Source organism: Lampetra fluviatilis, chromosome 13 (assembly GCF_964198595.1).
Source record: "Lampetra fluviatilis chromosome 13, kcLamFluv1.1, whole genome shotgun sequence".
NCBI lineage: Eukaryota > Metazoa > Chordata > Hyperoartia > Petromyzontiformes > Petromyzontidae > Lampetra > Lampetra fluviatilis.
Genome location: NC_136287.1, coordinates 14,336,630 through 14,360,358, shown reverse-complemented (window position 1 = coordinate 14,360,358; position 23,729 = coordinate 14,336,630). Strand labels below are relative to the sequence as shown.

Below are 23,729 nucleotides of genomic sequence, written 5' to 3'. Positions count from 1 at the left end.
GCAGAGAATTCACCAAAAACTCAGAGAACACTCCGTCAAATCGGAACAGGTGGCGGCTATCACATTACACCCTGCGTACACTCGAAAATGCAAAAACGCATAACGCGCGCACGACTGCCGTAACGCAGCAGCCACTCTGCCCTTGAGCAGGGGTCGTGTACAAGCGGAACTCCCACCGTCGAGAAGCTTTCCGTGGAACACCGCCATGCCGGCCACACGCCCGATGAAGGTGAAGTAAGAGAGGTGCTCCTCGTTGCACAAGCCCGAGATGGGGTTGATCTGCAGGGTGTAGTTGTCCCTGCCGTGTCGTGAGAAACGCAGAACAAGAGATCACCGAACAGAACTGCGGTCAGACTTTTTATCGCGTGCACGGCCTTAAAGGAGGCAGCAATACAGAGGCAGCACATATATTGCAGGTTTGCTGAGCTGTGTGATACAAGCTTGAATCTTTGTTAAACGAGAAACAAGACCTTGCAGTTTTGGTAAAGTGCATCGTTTCGGCACGGTGATGGTCACACATTATGATGGAGCATCTGAGCCTGGTGTGAAAGTCGATGTTTATTAAGTGAATGTTTAATATTGTAAATATGGACTGTGATGCCTAAATTTGTTTACGTAAGGAATTTCCTGCGGCTAAAGGAGCAAGCCCATGCCTGGTAGGTAATGTGTGCATCACGCAGTGTGGTAGAGATGTTAACTACCTCGCCTGGTATTCAGGAGGTCGTGGGTTCAATCACGTGGTCGTGTGGAATTTTTCCGGGTCCTCCGATTTATTCCCCTCCACATTTAAAAGTATTTGGCTGCTGCTATGAAATCCCACGGGATAAGCCAATTTGCTGAGCTACCATTTGTAATAGCCACGTCACTTCTGAAAAAAAGAGCTAAATAGCTCAGTGGGCCTTACTTGGTAAAATAAAAATAGTTAGATGTGTCACGTGTGTGGTGGGAACTTGTCCAGTGCGGCCACTTTGGTGGGCAGGTTTAGTGGCGATTCATTCACGAGCGCAGCAGGCGGCGCGGAGAGTCAGGGCCGCGCGCGCGCCAGAACGTAATCGCGGGGGGCAAGGAGGTTCACGCACGTGGCCGAGTACTCGAAGAGGCCGTAGTAGGGGTTGAACATCTCCTTGGAGATGAGGAAGAACCACTCGCGGGCGACACCGCCGTAGTCCAGCCCCTTCTCGCCATCGAACTCGATCCACAGGCGCGCCTTGAGCAGGTCGGCGCGCTTCACCGCCACGATGCGCCGGTACGAGTCCTCCAGGATGCTGGCGCGGTGCAGCTTCATCTCGAAGCGGTTGGGGATGTCGGCCTGGGCGGGCGGCACGGCACGCAGTTACACGGGGGAGTGGGGCGTGCGGGTGGGGGGGGCAGCAAATGCGTGCCGATGCACGAACGCGAGCGTGCAAGGACGCTCGTGAACTTGCGCTTCAAGAGGGTGGCGGCACACGCGCTGCGCGAGAGATTGGCCACGTGAGCTCGGTTTACTGAGCGGCCGTTGGACACGCTCCCCCCTCGATTCTTGACCGTTATTCGTGTGCGTCCACTCAACACGCCGGTGCGAGTGGAAACCGTCTCATAATACCTTCCAAGCTATGGCAGGTGCATAAAACAGGGATACACAAGAAAAATATTCACACGTGCACACAACACACACGTCCTGCCAATCAAGTTCACTGGCCTAAATTTACCTCGTTTCTAACAAAAATTACACTTTTTAATAAAAACTTGTCGAGGTCACGTTTCAGCTGCTGATGCTTTATCATTAATAGACTAACATTTTACACCAATCAAATATGTTTTAATGGACATTGCAAAGTTAAGTAGAAACACTAAACAATGTAAAAGAACAGAATCACTCACCGGCTTCTTTAATTTCTTCCTGAAGAAGTCGTATTTCTGTTTGTAATCTCTTGAGTAGGGAACAGCCTGGGCAAACAATGAAGCAAGTTGGAACTCAGCCGGCAATACCGTTAATGCACCGTGTACATGTTAAAAACAAGCACACCAACATTTACAATGGAGTACGACATACAACCAGCACCATCAGGCAACTTCCTATTGATGCTGTTTGTTGTAAATCGCCAACGAAAACCTCGTACTCAAATTGTGAATGTTGCGTTTGCCATCTAACACACCGGTGTGTTCACGTGATGAGCCTCGCTATCTGGCTGTGTCGGGTGGGTGTACCACACATTTACGCGATCCAATTGAAACAACTTCATCGTCAAGGATATTTTGGTTGCGAACGCCTACTTGTTAAATAATTGAAAGCAAGCACATTTTAGCTCACATTCCATGCATCGGCATTTTAAACGTATTCACTTGGAATGCAAGCATCGGCAGTAGAGTCGTTGGCACGAACATCGGTCCACGTCTCCTGCGTGTAACAAAAGCCCAGCAGAACTTTCCAGATTCCATCTCCAGCGGAGACACCGGACGACGCCAAACCGTATCCACCGTACGTCGGTCGGAAGATTCGGTGAACTATTTTGCTTATTACCAGGTAACGCCCACGGAGCTAGATGACTATTTTTCAGAAGTGACCTGGCCACAAACTAACGTTCAACGAAGTGGCTTATCACGTGGACATTTATTGCAGCCAAATACTCGAAAATCAAAGTTGATTCTAAATGTGGAGGGGAAAAACTGGAGGACCGGGAGAAAAAATCCACACGACCATAGGGAGAACATTCCAACTACAAATATCCAGCAAGCATCAGGATTGGGATCGACCCCACGACCTTCTGTATACCAGACTGGGTAGTTAACATCTCGCCACCGTGGCGCCCCCCCTACCACACGAGTGGGGAGCCGAGGACTCGCGGACGTAGCGAGCTACGGCCCCAACAGCCACGTCGTCCAATGAGTGCTCAATGCACGAAGTTCCCGGAGGAACGATCCACCTTGCCACCCTGGAGTAGCGTGGAGCTGCAGTTGCAGTGCTGTGCCACCGTGTATTTGATGTTGGCACAATTAGGGCAACTTCAATACAAAAAAGCACCTGTATGCACTTGCAAATCAAAGATCTCAATACTCGTGATGGAGGTAGGCTATTGCATATAGTTCACGCTTATTTTGTTGAACCGTGTGACAACTTCGGGTGACAAGTAAAGTCACGTTTGCCAGAGTGATACAGAACTCACAGCCATGTTACTCAACGGCATCAATCTCCAGATATCTTATAAACGGGTTTGTACACATTATACTTCTCAGCATAAATAAAAACATGTGGTGACATAACGATGCTGCTCTCCTTATTATGGATGCATCTTAAAGCCACAAGGGGTAAGAAATAATTAAACAGGGGGGCAAACTCATTAGGCTACCATTTGTAAAGAATTCCACAGAAATCCCCCTGCAAATCATTAACCCAAATTGTTAAGTTGGAAAGCAGTTGACTGCAAGCAAAGCATTTACCCTTTAGAAGATTACCATTCCAGCTCCGTTTAGTGCTCTTTAGCAATCGTCAACAAGACCCCTGCACACACAGGCATCTCAAGATGTGCCCATTCCCCAGCGGCGGTGGGTGTCCCCGCAACTTCTAGTGCTGGTCTGGGTAAACAAGTGTTGCCAACTCTTAAATCAAACAATGGGGCTCAGTACCCCTCCGTCTGAGAGCTTAAACGTGCACTTTGGAAACTCGCTTTTTTTCTCGGGTGGAGGCCAATCTCCCTCCACCAGCATGCACCGCCGAGTGTCCTCAGAATGGCGCTCGTTTTGTTGACCCCCGAGGGATGATGGTCTGAATTGACCTCTTGACACAACAGAGATTTGAACTGAGAAATGTCTGCCCGAGTTGTTGGCAATAACTAAAGTATCATCTGTCTGGAGAACAACCATGGGCTCTTATACATTCACCCATTCTCATGTCTAATTAAAAGCACAACCAGGCCGTCTTGTAAGACACCTGCAGGAAAATAGATCAATGATGTTAAGATGGCAAAGTGACACGGGGAGGTTGGAAAAACAGCCACGCTAGTCACACGACCGTCGAAGGTGAAGTAAGGCAGGCTCTCCTTGTTGCACAGGCTCGGGCCTGCTTGACTTAGGAGATGGGATATGAGATTGGGTGCATTCCGAGCAATCTGGCCACGAACGCCGATGACCGAGAGAGAGGAGAGCGCTCACCGGGCCGGTGATGGCTGGGTTCTGTAGCCGGGGATCCTCCCACTGCGTGTTCTTCGTGTCTGCGCGATGGAGAAATAACAAAACAGCCCGAGTAACCGAGTGTGTTTGTTCTGGAGCAGCTGGATGCCGCGCACTTCCATGCCGTGTTCCCACGGCCACTTGTTGGGCCGGATTCTCACAGCAGCCTCCGCCGAGCTGCACCTGGCCCACGCAGCTCACTTAATAACCCTTTTCCACTGCCACATCCGAGCCAGAGCGTGGCGCCTCAACAGTACAGGTGTGCGGAGCTGCAGTGACACGTGGGAGGTGAGACAGGTGAGTGGGATGAGTCTGGTTAGTGGGATGAGTTGGGTGAGTGGGACGTGGCGGATTAATCGGGTGAATCGGGTGAGTGGGTTGAGTGGGGTGAATGGGACGAGTGGGATGAGTCGGGTGAGTGAGTGGGGCGAGTGGGCTGAGCGAGGCTGCGTGGCGCTCACTGTGGTCGATGTAGAAGGTTCGTCCATCCGAGTGCGTGCGCTCCTCCCAGCCAGGCTGTGGGGAGAGCGCAGGGCCGTCAGGACACGACACCATGGACACCGTGTACACCGCGCTACACAGACACCGCGTACACCTCACTACGTGTATTAAATATCCAAATGCAACCGAATCGCAAAACGTTGTGCTACGTGGAGGAAATGTGGTTACATGAGGGAGAGGAAACAATGAAAACCGGGGATCCAGCATAGCTGACAATGAAATATGGGACAGAGAGAAAAGGCAGCCATAGGCAGCGGAAAAGTGTAGATCCTTCGGGGTGGACTTCGACAAAAGAAGTCTCCAGTGTGGATGGCCAGCGAGAGGAAGTTCCAGACACTGACGGGAGGACATGAGGGGGGAGGGAATTTTAATTGAGCCGCGGTTGACTGGGGGGTGTTGAGAGAAGATCTGTTTTTTTTGGAACAGAGGGCACAGGAGAGGGGAGTGGAGTGAGAGGAAAGAGGAGAGGGAGGTGGTGGGGGGGGCAAAGTCTATTCAGGATTTCAACGACGGTGAGGGCCAACCTTGCAAAATTGGCCAAGTGAGAGGATTCCAGAAGGGCAGCAGATGAGGAAGCTTAATCTCCTATTGAGGAAACATTGTTTTGCGATACTGAGTTAGAAGTAGCGCACAAGCACAAATAACAAAAAACTGAAGAAAAATCATCAATAAGTGCCAAAAGGAGGGATAATAAATGTGCGACGTATCAGGAAATGTCCCTTCTTCGAGGCACATCCTTTAGAGCAGCGTTACCGATGAACGTGTTGGGTTTTTCCTATCGAGTAAAGGGGCGATTGAAGGTTTAGATAGGAGGCCTGGTTTGCTGGAGCAGAGGGTACAGGGTGGGAAGTAAATTGAGATGAGATGGGTTAGGTAGGGAGGTCAAAGTTCATATGGAAAAATTAATAAATGACAAAAACAGTAGAAGAACCTGAAGAGTGGGGTGATGTGGTCTCGTTAACAGGTACAGGTGACAATTCTGCACTTGGACAGGGAGAGGGAGTCAGCAGCACAACACAGAGAGGGAAGCAAACAAAAGCTGAGAAAATCAGAAAAGACTGCGTTTCATTTCGACGTGAACATGAGCGGAGGAAAGTGCTGCTGGTCACGGTCCACGCGCGTCTGAGGGTGCCACATCCGGGGTGTTTTACCAGCAAAGGGCCCAGTTCTGATGGGTCCAGACTGGGTCTCATCCGCATGTGGACGGGCACTTTGAGGCGTGGGTCCTCCTGCATTGGCAAGTGGAACAAACAGAACACCGGCGACATTAATGGGACACTACAAGTGCCTTCACGTTATTTTAAATTCAAAACGATATTTTTTAAATTATAACACATTCATAAACAACCATTCAATGGCCGAAGACATCTTAATAATACATATAGAAGACGGGCTTGCATGGTGCCAATGGTGTCAGTGGTGCCGGTGGCGCGGCGTACCCATGTGGTGGTGCGGTTGTTGTGGTCGATGAAGAATGGGCGACCGTTGGGGGCGAACCTCATCTCCCAGCCGGCTGGCAGGAAGCTGAAGCCCGGGCAGCCCTTGTGCTTCTGCTTGGGGGAGCCGTACGGAGACGCCTGCGGCGAGTCCATGGGGGGCTGCGCAAACGACGGCGGCCCGTTGCGGCCACCTCGTATGTCCGGCATGTACTTCGCAGGTCACAGGTGGGAGGGGGGAGGGGAGGGGGGGAGCAACGAAGGAGGATTCTCGTCAACAGTCGCAGGCACCGTGGGGTTCTCGCTTGCTTCAACTCCCCCCCCCCACATCTCTCGCTCTTTCTTGCTCTGCAGGAGTGATTAATTATAGAAAACATTTAACTGACATTAGGGTGGTAAGGATGGTTATGATGAATATGTTTTTAGAAGATTGGTCAGAAATATAGAATAGCAATGGTTAAAGGAATCCTGAAAAGGGTTACAACATTGAAGCCGATGAAAGACATTCCACTACGGATTTGTTAACATGAAAATCACTGATAATGACTGAGGTTTGTATCAGCCAGCAAACTTTCGATTTTGTAAATATACGTATTTATAGCCACATCGCTGAATGAACAGAAACATTAATTTACTAACATTGTCTAAGTTGGTTATACTTTCAGAATTTGTATTATTACAAGGAAACATACCATTAGGACCAAGGTCTGTACCCAGCCAACTGGTACAGCGCACGCATACCTCGTACCTCCACGGCACGGCACGGCAGCTGACGTCTACGAAGCCACCATCCAGGTTGGGCACCGGGATTGGCCCTGCAGCAGCGGGGCGGTGAGTGTCGGTGATCGCACGAACGTGCGGCTCCCAGGGGGAGGGGTGGGGGGCGCTTTGGTTACGTTGGCGGAACGCGGCACTCACCTCCTGGATGGCGGGCGAGCTGAGGCTGCGGGGTCGACGGATGGGCGCAGAGGGACCCTCTGGGGCCGAGGCCCCCGCCGTGGCGGCCCCCTGCGTGGCGTAGTCGGCCTGCTGCTCGGAAACATTGGCCAGAGGTCGGGAGAGTCAGCGCGAGGTGTGTGCCCTTCCAAGTGATCCGGTCAACATCCAAAAATCTAAGTCGTCCCCCTGCTCAAACAAGCGGTGCCCAAAGCCCCCGGGAACGAGTTACAAATGCAGAACTTAAATGGCCCAGTCTATCCCAAAGAACGAATGAGTTTTGATTCTCCGCAAAGCACTACTCATTTTATCGACCCTGATGGAGACTAAGTGAAGACAATGCCCGGTCAACAATTGAATAAATCAATGGGAATTAATTTAAAAGTGGGCGAGATACCATTGGGAGCAGGGTCTCTCATGTAACAGAGACCCGACCTGGGACCAACATTTTTTACCAAGACACTCTTTGGTTCTTTCAGTAAAGTCACGTAGGTAGAAAAATAAAATAAAACAAAAAATAATATATCACGACGTTTCGATCGCAACACAAGCAGTCGTCCTCGGGCAGAAAAAATAATCCAGCAATGGAACTGCTTTTGTTTAATTAATTTTTCTCAAGCGTGAATTTAACACTTTAACGTCAGCTTTGAGCACCACGGCAAATCAATGCGCAGCGACCACTCCTTGCGACCTCCACGAACGCCGTACCACGCGGACTGCCCAAGCAGAGCGGCTGCTACCTGCACGATGGGCCTCGTCCACGTGGTGGTGCGGTTGTTGTGGTTGACGAAGTAGGAACGCCCCTTCTCGTCCTTCCTCTCCTCCCAGCCCGGTGGAAGCCCCGGGGTGGTGAAGGCCTGCGGCACCACCACCTGCAGGGCACGCGGGGGGCAGGGCCCGGGCACGGCATCACCGCGGCTCACCGGCAGGGCGGCACAACAGGCAGTGCTACCGCTCCCTCCTGACCATGGTATGACGGTGCCTACCAACTACAAACGGCGGTGGCCAAAGCGGGGAACGGTTCTGCGTGGGGATGCGACGATCTGCTTCGGCGGTACGCGGATATGCCGCAACCCTCTCTCCTCAACGTGTTCTAGAATGAGTGGCTACTACAACGGTTGGTCTACACGTAAAAGGTAAAGACGTACCTCGAATTGACTGCAGGCTGCTGTGGGAGGGTTGCCTCTACTTGGTTGGAAAATGAGACGGTTTGGGATTTTTGTTGAAAGTGGGATTTCCCATCAGGCAGGGACACGGAGTAATTATGTATCGATTTAAAGCTTTCGTGACTGCAGGGATTCATCTTCTTGGTTCTTTCGGTAAAGTCACGTAGAAGGGAAGTAATACAATAATAAAAATAAAACATAATAAAATCAAATAATTGATTTTATTATGTTTTATTTTTATTATTTTATTACTTATTTTATTAGTCACGTAGAAGGGAAGTAATAAAATAATAAAAATTAAACATAATAAAATCAAATAATTGATTTTATTATGTTGTATTTTTATTATTTTATTACTTATTTTATTACTTCCCTTCTACGTGACTTTACCGAAAGAACCAAGAAGAGTAATTATGTAGTTTTACACCGACATTCACCGAAGTAGATGTGGCCACACCTAATCACAGGTGGCTTTAGACAACCTGGCATGACTCACTTGGATAATTTGAGGTAAAATTGAATATTAATCCTCGTAAAGACATGTCAGTGTTGTGCTCAATTGTGGTTTATTGCCACGCCATGAGCTACACAATCACAGCTAACACAATGGGCCTTGCGTTTCTGCATTTCCACCACCAATTATGAATAGTCAATGACTTAAGAATGTTTTTTGTTACTGTGGTGCTCCATGTATGCAGCAATGTCGCCTCCTATTGCATCACATCCATTAAGCCATGGCCAGGGAATAGTGCTTGGCAACACTGCACATTGCTAATGTCACCCGTTTTGACACAGTAATGATCAATTTGCTCAATTTTTTTTGTTTAAGATTGTATAATACTTGTCATTAGTGCTCTAAATTGACCAAATTGTTGCAAAAATCGATGGAAGGTGAAGATCATTGTTGAACTGTATATTTTAAGTAACAATGTTATTGTTTGTGTTTTTTACGCATTATTATATAGATTCTAGCGCAATTTAAATATAATTCAATGAAGCAGATGCAGCAATACCACGCGCGTCAAATATGCAACAAGGGCAGCGCAAACAAATAAAACCCTGCACAAAGAAACCAGCGGCAAGTTAGAACCATGAGAGCACCACCACTGGGTTAACCGCAGACCGATGCCTTTCCAAGTACAGCATGCGGAGAACAACAGGGCACCCCTGTAACGGTTGCTTACTTAAAACCACCACCACGACCACCACCACCACGACCACCACCACGAGCGGTGTACGAGTCCCAGGACAGGGGAAGAGTGTAAAGGGAGATGCCAGTAAGGGAAACCACACAAGGGAAAAAGCAGTAGCAGAGTTTAGTTTGCTTATTAGTTGGGCCCTCGATAGCGGAGTACCGACGAGAGCGGAGGACGTGAGACGCTTCATGCCAGTCTTCTCCCCCATCCCCTGGCGCTTCAAGTTCACATTGCCGGGCGACGCGTACTACCGCCCACTATCTGCGCTTGCTCATCGCAGGTACAAATTGCGAGAGCACGACAGAGAGGGCTCTAAGGGCATTTATCACATTCAGCAGATAGAGCTGTAGAATGCAAAAAAACGTAGGAAACTCCGATGCAAGCCTCGTCGGAGTATCTCCATTCTATACGTCTGCCGAATTGTAAACGGACCTGAAATCCACAAGATCTCTCTTAGACTACATCACGTAACATTACTTAGTCTAACACTATTAAAAAACGAAACCAAGCCAAAAACGTCTCCCGGCTCGAATGAGCAACAAGGGCGCCACTCGTGGGCCCCGCTAGCCCCTCGTGGGGGATTTGATTGTGCAACCTTCTGCCCGAGCCACACGGCCGGATGCCCACGGCTGGTTCTGACGAAACTTCACAATCTGGCTTCCGTGTCTGCAAACTCCATTAATTCGTCCATACAATGTGTCACTCAACAAGAAAATAGGATTTTATTGATGACATGCAGGCGTTGATTGGTTAAGAGGGTTCCCCACCCCACCCCCTACCTTCCCCCCATTGTCTACAGTGAACTCAATGCAGTTTGCAGCAGACAGAGTTTCACGGGAATTGATTCATGTTTCGTCTTGCATAAATGTTTAATTGCCCCCCCCCCCCGCTAACATGAAATGTGTTTCTAAGCATTAAATATTTATGAATAATTACAATGTATGGCTGACCAAGTGCAAGTTTGTTAAAAAAAATCTTAGTTGGGCTGGCTAAAGTACGGCTGTTGCGAGCTTCGTGTAATTGCACGTGGCACTTTATGGACACGGCTGCAATAAACGCTGGTGAACGCTAAACGTGGGGGGGGGGGGGGGGGGATGCAAGATCGTCAGCAACCCCTGCATACGATCAGCAAATTCTCATTTTAGCACTGACGATATCACGTGCTTATTGCGCCTCAAAGATAATCATGTTGAACATGTCTAATGGGACAGGTGTGTTTAAATACATTTTGGATGAAACCAAGATTCTAGACTAACATGAAATGAAACACGAGGAACATGTCCTCCCATGCAGACATCGTTAAGGAAGTTACTGCACTGAATTCTCGTACGCAAATCCACGTATACGGCCGTCACACAAGTCTGATTGTCGGAGGATTGAAATGCAAATGTTCTTTCGGCACCTACAGCCTCGCGACAGTGAGCAAAGCTCCAACAGTCGTAGCACTGCAGCACGTGCAACGGCACCGGCTTCTTTCAGACATTATTCTTCTAGTAGTGGCAAGGCTTTCTGTAAAGCTTCTTTGTTCATCGTTTTGTATGTTGATGTTTTAATGAGGCTCGTCCAAAAAAGGGGCTTAACACTCGGCTCAAGTTGGGGATGGTGAGAACCGAGGAGGGGGGTGAAGGGGGGGTGGGAACGCCCCCCCTCCCACATTCTGGGCCCCTCCCCCCTGCTCCAACTGGGCTGGTTGCCCCCCCCTCCCGGCCGCTACGATTGTTTGCCTGGCGGCGTTCCCTCGCGCCGGGACTGCGGCCAGCGCTCGCGCGAAACAACGCGGCCCCGGCCAGACAGCACACAGACAGGTGCAGGAGCTGGCCAGCAAATTAGGTCATGGAAAGTGGGGAAAAAAAACCACACACGGTCATTTCTCTATAAAGCTTCCCACTTTGCCTTGGTCCCCCGAGAGAGGGGAGAGAGAGAGAGAGAGAAAATCCGCCGAAGAAAAACAGGAAAGTGATTGGATCACGTGGTTACAAAAAAAAATCACAAGAGCGGCGTTGGAAGAGTGACGACGCAAGTGGCGCGGTTGGAGGCTCTTGGCGACGTTTACCCTCTGAAAGTGAGCAAGTTCACCGTTTGTCACGGTGGATGACCGTATCCTCCTAGCCTGTGGTTTCTGTGGGGGGGGTGAACAATGACAGTTATACGTCAACGGCACCTGTGTTACGCGTGAAAGGTGACTGCGGTATGGGGCTCGGAATTGTTTGTTACCATGATGGACTGTGGCGGTTCTGGGTTAGTGACACTGGATGAGCGTATCCGTCCGTTCAGCAACATCTGCAAACGGCACAGGCGATTTTGAGCACATGCAGATGTAATGTTTCATGAGTGTGCTCACTGCTTGTAACAGCTGCTAAACATGCGAGCGCGCAAAGCGCAACAGCCGACATCAATTACACAATGCATGACTGTTGCGATAGCGTCATACAGAAGAACACAATTTAAACAAAACATACGTAACTTTTAGTGTCATTGCATTCACCATCGGCACTACCAGGCAGGCTGCCAGAACACCAAATGCAAATTTGCTCCACTAAAAGGATTGCCTCACCCTGGCAGAGCTGCCACGGTCTCTCACAATACACACATCTGTGTGCTTAGAGCACAGTCACTTCCCATTTCAAAAGTCTGATCGCTACATCTATAAAAGCACATTCAATACGAAGTAATAAATACCTATATGCCTACGTGTATGCTACATGTAAAACACACACGAGAAGTCCATTTGCCCTGGTGATGGATCAACTATAAAACGCACCATTTACAGTCTCTGTGCCAACACGCTGCGCTTTATCTGCCTGAAATTGCACTCATGGTCATGAGCGTCACCCCCTCTGCCTCCTGTTGTTACCGCACGGTGGCTGCTGCCAGCTTCCCAGTGCCGCCCTTTACGAGCCCCCCCCCCCATTACTGGCAGCGGTGGTGTCCCCAATCTACTCCATCAAATCATACGAACGGCTTTATTTAAAACCAGGCAGATGCCCATTGAGACGAGTCTCTTTGTCAAAGGGAAAACTGGGAGACATTTAAATGGGCAACACGAATAGATCACTGCACGAAATCCTTCAATTAAATGTGTGCAACTCAAAAGCAATAAAATTCAGGTTCGGAACATCCTGTAAATCACACGAGTCCAAGTTTTCTTCATGCAGTGATGCGTCCCACAAAGACAAAGACCCCGAATACAGCCACAACAAGTTGTTGTGGCGAGCGTTCTAGCGAGAACCTCTCAAGGCCGGCAGGGCACATGACGGGGTAGATTGTTCCGTACCGCGCACAGCTGCCTTTGTATCACCAATGCTGATGTGACACACCGCCCCAGGTACTCAAATAAGGCCGAGTTGAAATTGGGGGCGACCCAGGATCCTTTAGAAAATCACTCGCTACTGATGATGACCCAGCTCACCAGGTCCGTAACGCAGTGCACGCACCATCGCACGACCGCTTCCCACATACTAACAGAGACAAAGATTCCCCCTATAGCTTTAACAGGCTGTTGGGGCAAGTGCTGTTAGGGAGCACCTATGAAGGCCGGCACGACACGTAAGGGGTTGGGTGGCAAGCACCACGCCCAACCGCGTTTGTCTCGCCAGTGCTGATGTTGATACACCGCACAGAGTACTCATTTGAGGCCAAGTCGACCTAGGTGAGGCCAAAAACCGGTTTAAATATTCTCCACTGCTCTTGGTCGCACACAAGCCTTACCGAGGACGAGGCCTCCTCGCCGGACACGCTGGCCGCCTCGAGCCGCCGGTTCAGCTCGTCGGACAGCGCCGCCGAGGGCGGCTCTGGCTCGGGGCTCTCCGAGGGCGGGGGTGGGGTAGTCAAAGCGGGCGCCGGCGAGGGCGCCGGCGAGGGCGCCGGCGAGGTGGCCGGCGAGGGCACCGGAGACGGCGCGGGCGGGGGCGTCGGGGGGACGGGCGGCTCCGGTGCGGTGCTCGGCTGGCTCTCCGCTACCGGCTCCAGCAGCTCCCAGTTCAGCTGCACGGAGCAAGGGTGACACCACGGAGGGGCGGGGGTCACACGGTCATGACTGCTCGGGGCTCAACGATGCCCCGAGTCTCGGAGAACCAAACGAAGTTCTTGCAGCAATGAGAAACGTGCATGTCGTGCACGGAGACGCTGGGCCGACACGCGCACAGCAGGGGTGCTGCAGCAGACTGCTCGACGTGCAACGATGAGGCTGCGTGTTTAAATCTCGGTCACGGGTTCGCTCGACCCTGGAGCGCTCATTAAACGAGTATCAATTTGTGGGAGGTCAACAGTAACGGTCCCGTGGGAAAACTGAACAAGCAAAAGACACGTGCAAGTTTTCCCACCGAGCAGTGCCGGGGGTTTCCTGCCTTCGCAAAGCAGAATGCGCGGGGGAAAACCGCTGCTTTTAAAAAGGGGCCGAATGAATAAACCACAGTTTTAAGTTGATTCATCAACTTCAATAATGTTGCAAGCGATAAAGAAATGCTTTAATCTGCATCATTGCACAGATGTTTCCTACCTTCATTGCACACACAGTGGCAGATGAGACATGGAGACAAAGGGAATTCACAGGCACACTTTAAGAGAACTGCAGCAGCTAGAAAGTAAAAATATGAGTGTGGCTCTCCGATGACTCCCAGCCCGTTCAGGTAATTGAAACCATCGGGAGGACGAGAGTCAACATGGGAGACGGGGGCCCACGTGACGTCGAGACAGGCAAGTGCAGGGCGCAGGGCCTTGCTGCACCTCGGAGTTGTCCCGCGAGTCGGTCGCTTCCACGTCCTCGCTGATCTGCCGCCGCGAGCGGAAGATGTTCTGCGCCTGCTGGTCGATCTCCCGGATGTGCGTCTCCGACTCCGGCGTCGCCTCTCTGTGCACGCACACACTCACAACGTCAACCTCCCTCACAGACACACACACACACACACGTCAGTCCCTCGCACACACATGCCTCAAAAACAAAGATCCTCCGTATAGCCTTAACAGACTGTTGGGGCAAGTATTGTTAGCGAGGGGCTGGGTGGCCAGCACCACGCCCAACCGCTTTTCGCTCCTCCGTGACGATGTTTACACACCACACCAGGTACTCAATTGAGGCTGAGTCGACCTAGGGGAGGCCTAGGACCAGTTCAGATAATTGCCACTGGTGTTGGCCGTGAGCGGGAATTGAACCCGTGTCGCTAGGTTCAAAGCGCAGTGTGCTAAACACTACACGACAGCTCCACTTTGTCACCATCCCTCACACGTACATATGACAAAGACAAAAAACTCTATATAACCTTAAGATAATGTTGGGGCAAGTGCTGTTAAGCGAGCACCTATGATGGCCGGCACAGCACACGAGGGGGTGGGTGGCCAGCACCACGGCCGGCCGCCTTTGTCAGTGACCTTTCTGTTTACACATCGCACCAGGTACTCATTTGAGACTGAGTCGACCGAGGGGAGGCCCAGGACCGGTTCAGATAATTGTCACCGGTGTTGGCCGTGAGCGGGAATCGAATTCGCGTTGCCGGGTTCGTAGCGCAGCGTAGCGCTAACCGCTACACCACCGCTGCACACAAATGACACCCTCCATCTCACACACACACACAGAAAGGTCACGGTCTCGACTAAACAAATGGACATATTTCCAGGTAAGTTAATTATTTTTAACCAACACTGGTGGCTAACATCAGTGATCAACCAGCTATAAAGGGAGGTCACAATGACCATCATCTACACATCAAACATTGTATTTGAGGTTGGAATTTGAAAATTCTTCGCACGTATTGAAAACTGAATTACAAATACCAAATGGGCAATTAGAAAAGGCAGTATCGAGCCCACAGCTCTATACCTGTGAGCTCCCCAACAATCACTTAAACAAATATATACCACGCAAATTACCCTTCGCATCATCAAAAGTCAAATTACATAAGTACCCAATAGAATTGAAAAATTAGGAGATAAGTACGCGAGTCACCTAAACTAACTATTACTAATACAAACGTGCAGCATATGAGACTGCATGGCAACAGATGAAAGCGTGGCCGTGAAGAAGGTGGGGTGACTCTGGGGCCTCATTGTCCTGGAGGCTCAGAGCAAGCATCACAGTTCCTGCACTCAAATCTGGGCAGCCTTCCCACGCTGTGTTTCCATCATGGGCATTCACTCAAATACACTCCCCCCACTCCCGCTAAGCAATGCCAGGCCACTCAAAAAGCACTGCCTAGGAGGTGGCAAGTCGAGCAAATGTGTTCTTGAACCCATCTGTGCGGAGCTTGAAACGCGATCGCCTCGTAAGTGTTGGGGTTTTTTCAGGTACTCCGTTTCCTTCCACAAGCCAAACACTCAGACGGATGTAACTGGTCAAACATCCCCAATGCGGGACCATCCTAAAAAACAATCTTGAGACTCGGTGAGGTGCTTTCCTGGACAACCAAAGAGAATAAGTATAATATTTGGTCAGGGGTCAACTCGGCACACTCAGCAGGGACAATGAAATGCACTCGTTAATGGAATCGGTAAAATATCCCAATGCACCTTCTAAAACACATGGCATTATTGCAATTTATGATTATAATTCATTTGCACGCATTCCTAGATAAATACATCAAAGCGAGTTCCTCCTCAAATGAGCATCGAGGCTGTGCTCATGTCTTGGCTAAAGCCCTGAGAGACCAGTGGAACAGAAATTCCACATTCCTATGGCGGAGACGATTCTATTCATAGCACAACCACCGTTGACTTCACCGCAAAGTGGCACCCATTTAAATCGACCCCACGAGGCACGAGGGGCCGAATCAACCGCCAAGCGGGATTCAAACTCGCAACCCTCCGAATGCGATCCGCTCGCTCGACCGCCGAGCCGAGCCGAGCCGGCTGATAAACAAAGGGGGCATTATAATTATTCATTTTAGAATCTACCCAACACGAGCTGCCCCAGTGGCATTTCCTGGAGGGAGGGGCGAGGCGTGCAAGGCTTACACGGTGCTGGGGCGGACCCACTGCGTGGAGCGCGTGCGGTGGTTCACGAAGTACGTGCGGCCCAGGTTGTCCTGCCTCTCCTCCCAGTCGACGGGCAGCGGCGGTAGCTGCTGCTCGTTCGTTCGCTGGGTGGCGGCGGCGTCCGGGTGCTCCAGCACCTCCCAGCCGGGCTGCTGGCGGTGTGCAGGGTCACATGCGTGGCAGCGTTAAGACGCGCGCGGGAGATCGCAACACGGCGGGGAAGCAGCATACAGTGGGGTTAGAACGCACAGCGGATCGCAGCACACGGTGGGGTTAGAACACGGGTTCGGTGAAGCGGCCAAGGGGTTGCGCGTTTGCTGCTTGTTGCAGAAGTTCACGGTTGGAATCAAGAGGCCGCCTCGGTTATTATCGCAGGTGTAGCAATCGTAATAATACCGAGTGCTGCGCGCTCAACAGTGCACGTTAAAGATCCCGGGACGTCATTCGCAAGAGTACGCCACTGTTGCGCTGGTGTCGTGAGGTCCAAATTTGCCAATTTGAAGAATTACACCACAAATGACTCAATTGGATATACAAGGCAATCATCCTCCTCTACTGCAAAAATGAATCAGGACCCTCCTGGAAAAGTTATGAGACCCAGCGAAGCTTTCCCGGTTAACCTAAGCGTAATAATGAAATAGACAGCGAGGTTTTAACACAGCATATTGTAACATACGGTGAGGCTCACAACGCACGATGGGCTAATTACACGTGCTGGGTTTATACAGCACACCGTTGGGTAATGAGATGCGGCAATATCAAAAGATGGGGCTATAACAAAGTGTGTATCGGGTTAGTATTCCCTTTATTGAAGAATGTAGATATGAATTTCTATTAAAATTATGTAAAATGGTGCACTTATCTTTTCGCATGTTTATTTTTAGTTGCTGCTGTTCTTGGCACAGGTTTGTTTCCCCATCGGCCGATGCCAGCCTCACTGCGTTTCATTATCGCGGACGTCCCGTGCACAACGGCCTCCTCTGGGTGGTCTCTCGCCCCCGTAAGTTGTAATAATGATTTAACAATGCCAAGCCGCCAGCGTCGTCACACATTTATTTTCGGAAACGTCGGTGGCTTTGTGAAAATGTTGAAATGCCAATCAGCAGCGGATGAGGAATAAAGGAGATTTTTCCTCAAAGCAAAATAATTTTAAAAAGATAATTTTTCAAATATAATTGGGTGATGTGCAAGAAATGTTTCAATCGGTCTGCATGCGCAACGAGATACAGATAACAATTTATATTTGGCATTACCATACTTTTTTGCAAGATTTAATCGAGCAAGATTAATAAGTTCTGGGCACGTGTCACACAAACACACTAAGGGGGACATCGTGTTTGTGAACACAGCAGAGTGGCGGAGACAGCCGCTGAGATTTATTTGGCTTACACGAGTTGCACTTCTGGTAATTTTCAATTCCATTAAGGGTAGAAAATTCTTCATGAATAATAAAAGAGTAGGCAATTATCAAGGACCCCCTTCTCTGCACAGCTAAAAGCCAAGCAAACAACACATCACAGAATACAGTACGGACAATTCCAGCATCGTACACAGTGCACGAATGCACACGGACTCGAGGATGCGATGCATAACAAATGACGGCCAAGGGCCCACGTACGAGACGGTTAACATCTCACGGTCAAACGTCACAACCCACACTCGCACAGAGGTGACGGATTACCTCCGATTCTTCAGTCTGCTCGGGGGTCTCCTCGTTTATGCCATTCTGGGGCAAGTAGGCCATCTTGAGCCTCAGGTAGCCCTTCACCCGGGATTTATGACTGCAGTTACACGGGGGAAAATAAACAACCCACACAGAACACGTGAAGCGTTAAATAATTATCAACGCGTTATGAGGGGATGTGCATCGGACCTTGCGCGTCCACAAAGAGCATTGCTTCCTGCGCATGTGCAGGAGGTCGCCGTTTGCTCGCACACGGCAGATTAGGGCCCAGCGGAAAGGGTCGAGTTTTTTTACTGCAAATTGGAAGTGGCAGAGTGGCTCAAGCAGCTACTGCTCATTGCTGAGCAATGAGCGGACACCGTCGCGAGTCTGGATGATTGATCCACGCATCGGCCACCTGTGATTATTAAACCCATAAGTAGTTGTACACCATCATTCTGGGGAAATGTCCTAACCTATTGTTCCATCACTGCTTTCTGAATTCTGAATATAAATGTATTTATCCTAAAGACATGACGCCAAATTACACAATTGGGTTACAATTCGAGATTAAATAAAAAAAACTCAAATATAACAATATTAATTCTTTGTAACGGAAAGTGGAAACGACCCATATACATAATTTGCACGTGAGAGCGTTGTGGACCAAACAAACATTCCATTTTCACTTCAAATGTTTTTTTTAAAGTGGGGATGTTACCTCCGTGGCCGCAACAGGAAGTCCTTGAAGGTGTACGGTCTCTCCCTGGTGGGGTCCTCAGTCTGCAACAAAAAAACGAACGCAGCTTTACCTTAGTTAAGCTCCGTGCAAACACAATACGGTCAATTTCTCAAAAAAAAACTTTGCTTTGCGTGGCATAGCAAGCATGCAGCTTGTTAGTGATGTCTGAATTGTATCGGGCAACAGCAAGAGCATATTTCTCAATTGATGCTATCTGAAATTGGCCAGAGATAACTTTGAAAAGGACCCTGAATACCTCAGCGGCTGTTATCACTCGTGTTGTGCACAAGAGAGAACTGGCTATGGTTAATGGTGCCAATCGCTTTCCACAGCCCACGCAATTAGTTAAATGGCACCGGTGTTTGGAAGGTGCTCATCTCTGCTGACAGCACGGACAAGCGGAAAGGCAGCGAGAACTGGTGCCAATAGTTGCCCAAGCTCTGTGGCCCTATATTGGGTTGTTTGGCCAACTGCATGGAATTATTTTTGTAGATTGCATGCTAAGCATTAACCTATGTGCCACGCACAGCAGACATTGATGATACACGGTGAAAGATGGATGCGATAACCGTGACAAGGCATATTAATCATTAAACGGCTTTGTCAACTCACTACTGGATGAAGGCCTCTCCATCCCGACGTGTGACTGTACTTCACTACATTGGCCAGTGTGGGTTGGTAAATCGTAGGACCGGTTCAGACAGCCCTTGCCACTCACGCTATCCACGGCTGAGAATTTTATTCGGTTGCTGGGTTCTTAGCTCACTGCGCCAACCACTGCACCGCCACTCCGCCTCCAAGTGTACGCCTCTGCAGTGCTGCGCTACACGTATTGGGTTTGCTTCGAGGGACTCGTAACACGCGTGGAAAAGACAACGGCTCCGATGAGAAAGAGGCGAGCATCGATTGCTAAATTGGCAGCTGACCACGAACGGAAAGTCACCCTCCGATTGCAGTGCATGCAGCGCTAAATACCGGGAGGTGGCCGAGCGGGACATCCACCTGGCCCAGGAAGTCATCTCTCGTCTGAAACAAACAACCAAGCAACGTCACATGCGAGTTAAGCAATAATTAATATCAGTTGAGACGTAACATTTTTAATCACCGCCAGAGTTATCACATGTACTGCACTATTTAATTCACAAGACACTCAGGGTACAGCATCAAATAACCTTTGCAGAAAATATTTTACATTGTGCAAAGGACATAGCTAGCACTTAATGAATATTAAATTATTAAACGTGGAATGCTTTTTTCCAAGGTGAATAGAAAATAAAATACTCAGTAATGGGGAAAAAACTGTGCTTTAATTAGTTCATTAATATTGACCTTGGGACTGGGATGGAAGTCGTGCAGTTACAAACACAGACCAAAACACCGTACCACTGCTGCCATTCACAGTACCTTACAAAAGAGAGAATAAATATGACACCAAGGCTCTTCTTCCCTCGAGTTATTTAACGAACAAGAACGAAATGTCTCTTGTGATCATCCTGAAAAAGTTGAAAATTGTTTTTTCTTCTTCTTATTATTATTAAAATACAGTTCGCCTGGAGAATCCCTTGCGACCGAACATCTCGTTTGGAAAAAGTCTCCAGAGACACCCTCCACTGCACCAATGAGGGTCAAAAGAAATGCTGCAATTGTTTTGTTTCGTTCACAGAAAACTCGGAACATCAAACACGTTCCAACCGAAGATCAACCACCTGGAAATTATCATTCAAATGCCTGTGCAGGTCAGCTGAGGGCCGTCCTACCGATTCGAGGAGGAAAACCCCAGATGTGAAATGAACGTCACTTTTTACAGCGAGACAACCCCACGTGACTTGAGCAACAACACTCAGTAAAGGAAAAACACTGAATTTGTAAGACATGTAGTGACGAGATTTGTTAGTCTACGTAATTAATGGGTGAACTAAATAACAGGGCTACACTTTACACCATGTTTTTACATCCTAGTGTGTGTGCAACAGCTGGAGAAAGATTTGTTTCTCAGCTTGCAGAATAGAAGTCACACGGAGCCAGGCACTCGGCAATGAAAGCTTCTGCAAGTGCACGACTGTGCCGTGAAGACCAAGGTGTCATATTTTTCAGTTTAAAGCTACAAGTCGTACATTTATTTATAGGCGCCAGATATCACGTTCAACTTCAGAGACCTTAATGGAAACATTCGGTGCGGGGAGTGCAACGGTAACGGATAACCAGGGGCCAAATGTGTCCTCGGGCTGGCCTGCTCAACACATTTATCAATTCACACATCGATTTTCCTTCATAATACATTTAAATAATAATAAAACTTCCACCGTGTGCCATACACGAGCTCGTGTGAAGACCACTCGAACATATTGCTTTGTAACCGAGTTACCACAATATTTTCATGAAATAAAACGGATTGTCTCGCTGATATTAACTGCTTAAATGGAAAATACCCCCGACAGAATAAGCCAAAAATAGCAACTGGGTGAAACGTTGTAGGCGATGCAGAATTGGTTGCTTTGACAAATTGTTGACACGCAGCCCGATGCGAATTCAAAGATATTGGCTCGGTAAGAAATGCACGGCTGGCATGCGGCACTGGACAGTGTTCTCCCCCACTTGAATAGCAAGGATAAAAACGCAAAGCCGTGCGCAGTGCACAAACCAATACAGTCTTGATTTGAAGCTTTCGTGACTGCAATACAGCTTCGACAAACCTCATGAATAACATCAGTCTTAAAATGGAAATATATATGGTGACTAACGTTTTAGATAATCAAGCTTCTTCAGGTTCACTGCGATGGTCAGGTTGCAAAGCAAACCACTCGGTTTCACGGAAGCTTTGACATTATTTGCCCCACCAAGCACACAAATTAAATGCAATGTTTACCCTGAAAAGCCCTCGATACGCTACTTAAGTGAGAACCCACCATGTTGTTGTCAATAGAACCTTCGAATCATTGCCGGTGACCAGGCTCGAGACCACCGCCTCGGGATCTCAACAGCGGTAACACGAGCACCGTCACAACGAGTTGTCAAGGCGTCATTGAAAAGTACCCCAGTGCGAACGAACGTGCGGCAGGAATGGCACTGCTGTTGCTGGCTGTCAAGCCTGTGTGTGCGAATGTTGCTTTTTTCTGGATAGCGGAGGCAAGATCTCACACAGTGCTTGTGTGGCACGCACAATGTCTACCTTCACAGCGCCTTCCTATCGCCTCGTTTAATAACGCTCCGAATGCGAGCAGCAGGCGATGGCGGTACGAGTGCCAACAAGGGTTGCCAATTCCAACCAATTAATATCAGATGCTTCAAAGCAAGTTTACATTAAGAATTAGAAAAATAACCCCAATTTCCTATGCCAAGATGAGAAACACTCAAGGACAGGAACAAACAGACATCATCAGCAGCTTCTCTGAAATGTATTTGTGTCCGTTACCAAATGCTCGAAGATGTCTAAATTCACATCAATTAATGCATAGGCCCAATTTGCGAAATAACGTATAAAATCAGTACCAGCTTGTCAAAAGTCATTGTTCTACAAACTCAACTGCTAACCACGATCAGTGATGGACACGTTTTAGCTCCTGCTGGATTCAAGCATTCCCACATTACTACCGACGGCATCTCCTGCTCATATGCGAGCTAATCTCAGGCGTTCCCTCCTTTGGGGTTGTTTTTCTTGTACCATCTTGTTTTCGGATAGAGTTGCTCGTAGTTTCAAAAGGGATTTGGTATTGTTTTTGTACACAGCAAACAGCATTAGGCCACTAAGGGTGCAGCTATTGAGGCAAGCCATGCCTCCACACACAGGGTGGCAATACAAAGCATGTTGTGAGCCGACATCCCGTGCTGCCGCTCTCATCATGTTACAAAGGATTCATGAAAGAGAGCGCCGCTCAACAGACGTGAAAACCGTGCCAGTGGCAGCCAATTTAGAAAGGGCGTGGGCAGTGCTTGCAGATTATCATCGCAGGTCAACGGATGAAGAGTTACATTTTTCTGCAAATAGAAATCGCTGCTCATGAAGAACGTGTTTTAGCCATACAATGGTTGAAATTTATCTTGATATTGTATAGACTGCATGACCTCAATTGCTAGTTTGAGGTCATACAATTAGATGCATACCAACACTCATTCTACTTACGAAATCGTGTTAAAATTACACTCAATAGATGGTCCGACAGATTCTGAAATGGAATTAAACAGAGCCCCAATTCTCCTGCCTGGATAAATACATGTGGATCATCGACCATAGTACACAATCAGAGCCACTTGATTTAACACACAAAACACAACCTTAGAAAACTCACCCCAACTAACATAACAGAAGAAACACTAGGAACACAAGTAGCTTGTAATAACAACATATAATGTTTTTTTTTCATTGGAGTGCTGGCAAGTTCTTAATATAAATCACAAATAATGTTGGAAGAAACAGGGGGGCATGTGCAGCACACTCCGTCACGAACCCGGCGACCCGAGCGATACTCTGAGCCCACGGCTAACATCAGTGGCGAGTGACACCTGCACCAGTCCTGGTTCAGACCCCCGCTTCACCGACCCGCATGAACCATCGTGTGGAGAGTGGCCATATAACCACCACGGGGGGGGGGGGGGGAAGCCTTCATCCAGCAGCGGATTGACAAAGGTGTAAAATATTGCTGTTGCAATTTTAAACATTAGTTTAAAAGTGTTACATCTTTATTAATTACACTAGAGCAGATTCGATTAAATTAAATATTGGTATGCAAGATCATACATATTTGATGTGCGAATGGAATAACAATGCACTAAAAAAGGCAAATTAAACAATTAAAGTGAACCGACCACGATGAAATTCATGAATTGCTACAAATATTTATATCTCTTGTATCACTGTCGATACTTAATATGCAGGTAACAAGTCCATTTGTATATATCGGGACATAAACAATCTATGCAATTAAAATATTAACATCAAAATGAAACGTACATTTGATAAGACGCACATACTATGAGAGT

General features: G+C 48.6%; 1 protein-coding gene across 4 annotated transcripts in view; it reads right to left on the bottom strand.

Moving 5' to 3' along the window:
* The window catches only part of LOC144935571 (E3 ubiquitin-protein ligase NEDD4-like), a 99,533-nt gene that overhangs the window by 10,708 nt on the left and 65,096 nt on the right, over window positions 1-23,729 (bottom strand). For 2 of the 4 annotated variants that reach the window (XM_078862369.1, XM_078862372.1), the window contains 17 exons: window positions 19,728-19,778; window positions 18,732-18,793; window positions 18,029-18,128; window positions 16,327-16,499; window positions 14,107-14,230; window positions 13,090-13,365; window positions 11,596-11,661; window positions 11,435-11,500; window positions 7,760-7,891; window positions 7,002-7,112; window positions 6,087-6,296; window positions 5,799-5,876; window positions 4,608-4,662; window positions 4,129-4,187; window positions 1,861-1,926; window positions 1,080-1,309; window positions 177-298 (listed from right to left, as the gene is read on the bottom strand). In XM_078862369.1, coding sequence (XP_078718495.1) covers window positions 177-298; window positions 1,080-1,309; window positions 1,861-1,926; window positions 4,129-4,187; window positions 4,608-4,662; window positions 5,799-5,876; window positions 6,087-6,296; window positions 7,002-7,112; window positions 7,760-7,891; window positions 11,435-11,500; window positions 11,596-11,661; window positions 13,090-13,365; window positions 14,107-14,230; window positions 16,327-16,499; window positions 18,029-18,128; window positions 18,732-18,793; window positions 19,728-19,778 — 1,981 coding nt within the window. The remainder of the gene's footprint in view (window positions 1-176; window positions 299-1,079; window positions 1,310-1,860; window positions 1,927-4,128; window positions 4,188-4,607; window positions 4,663-5,798; window positions 5,877-6,086; window positions 6,297-7,001; window positions 7,113-7,759; window positions 7,892-11,434; window positions 11,501-11,595; window positions 11,662-13,089; window positions 13,366-14,106; window positions 14,231-16,326; window positions 16,500-18,028; window positions 18,129-18,731; window positions 18,794-19,727; window positions 19,779-23,729) is intronic. The other 2 variants (XM_078862370.1, XM_078862368.1) reach the window with 1 other exon arrangement.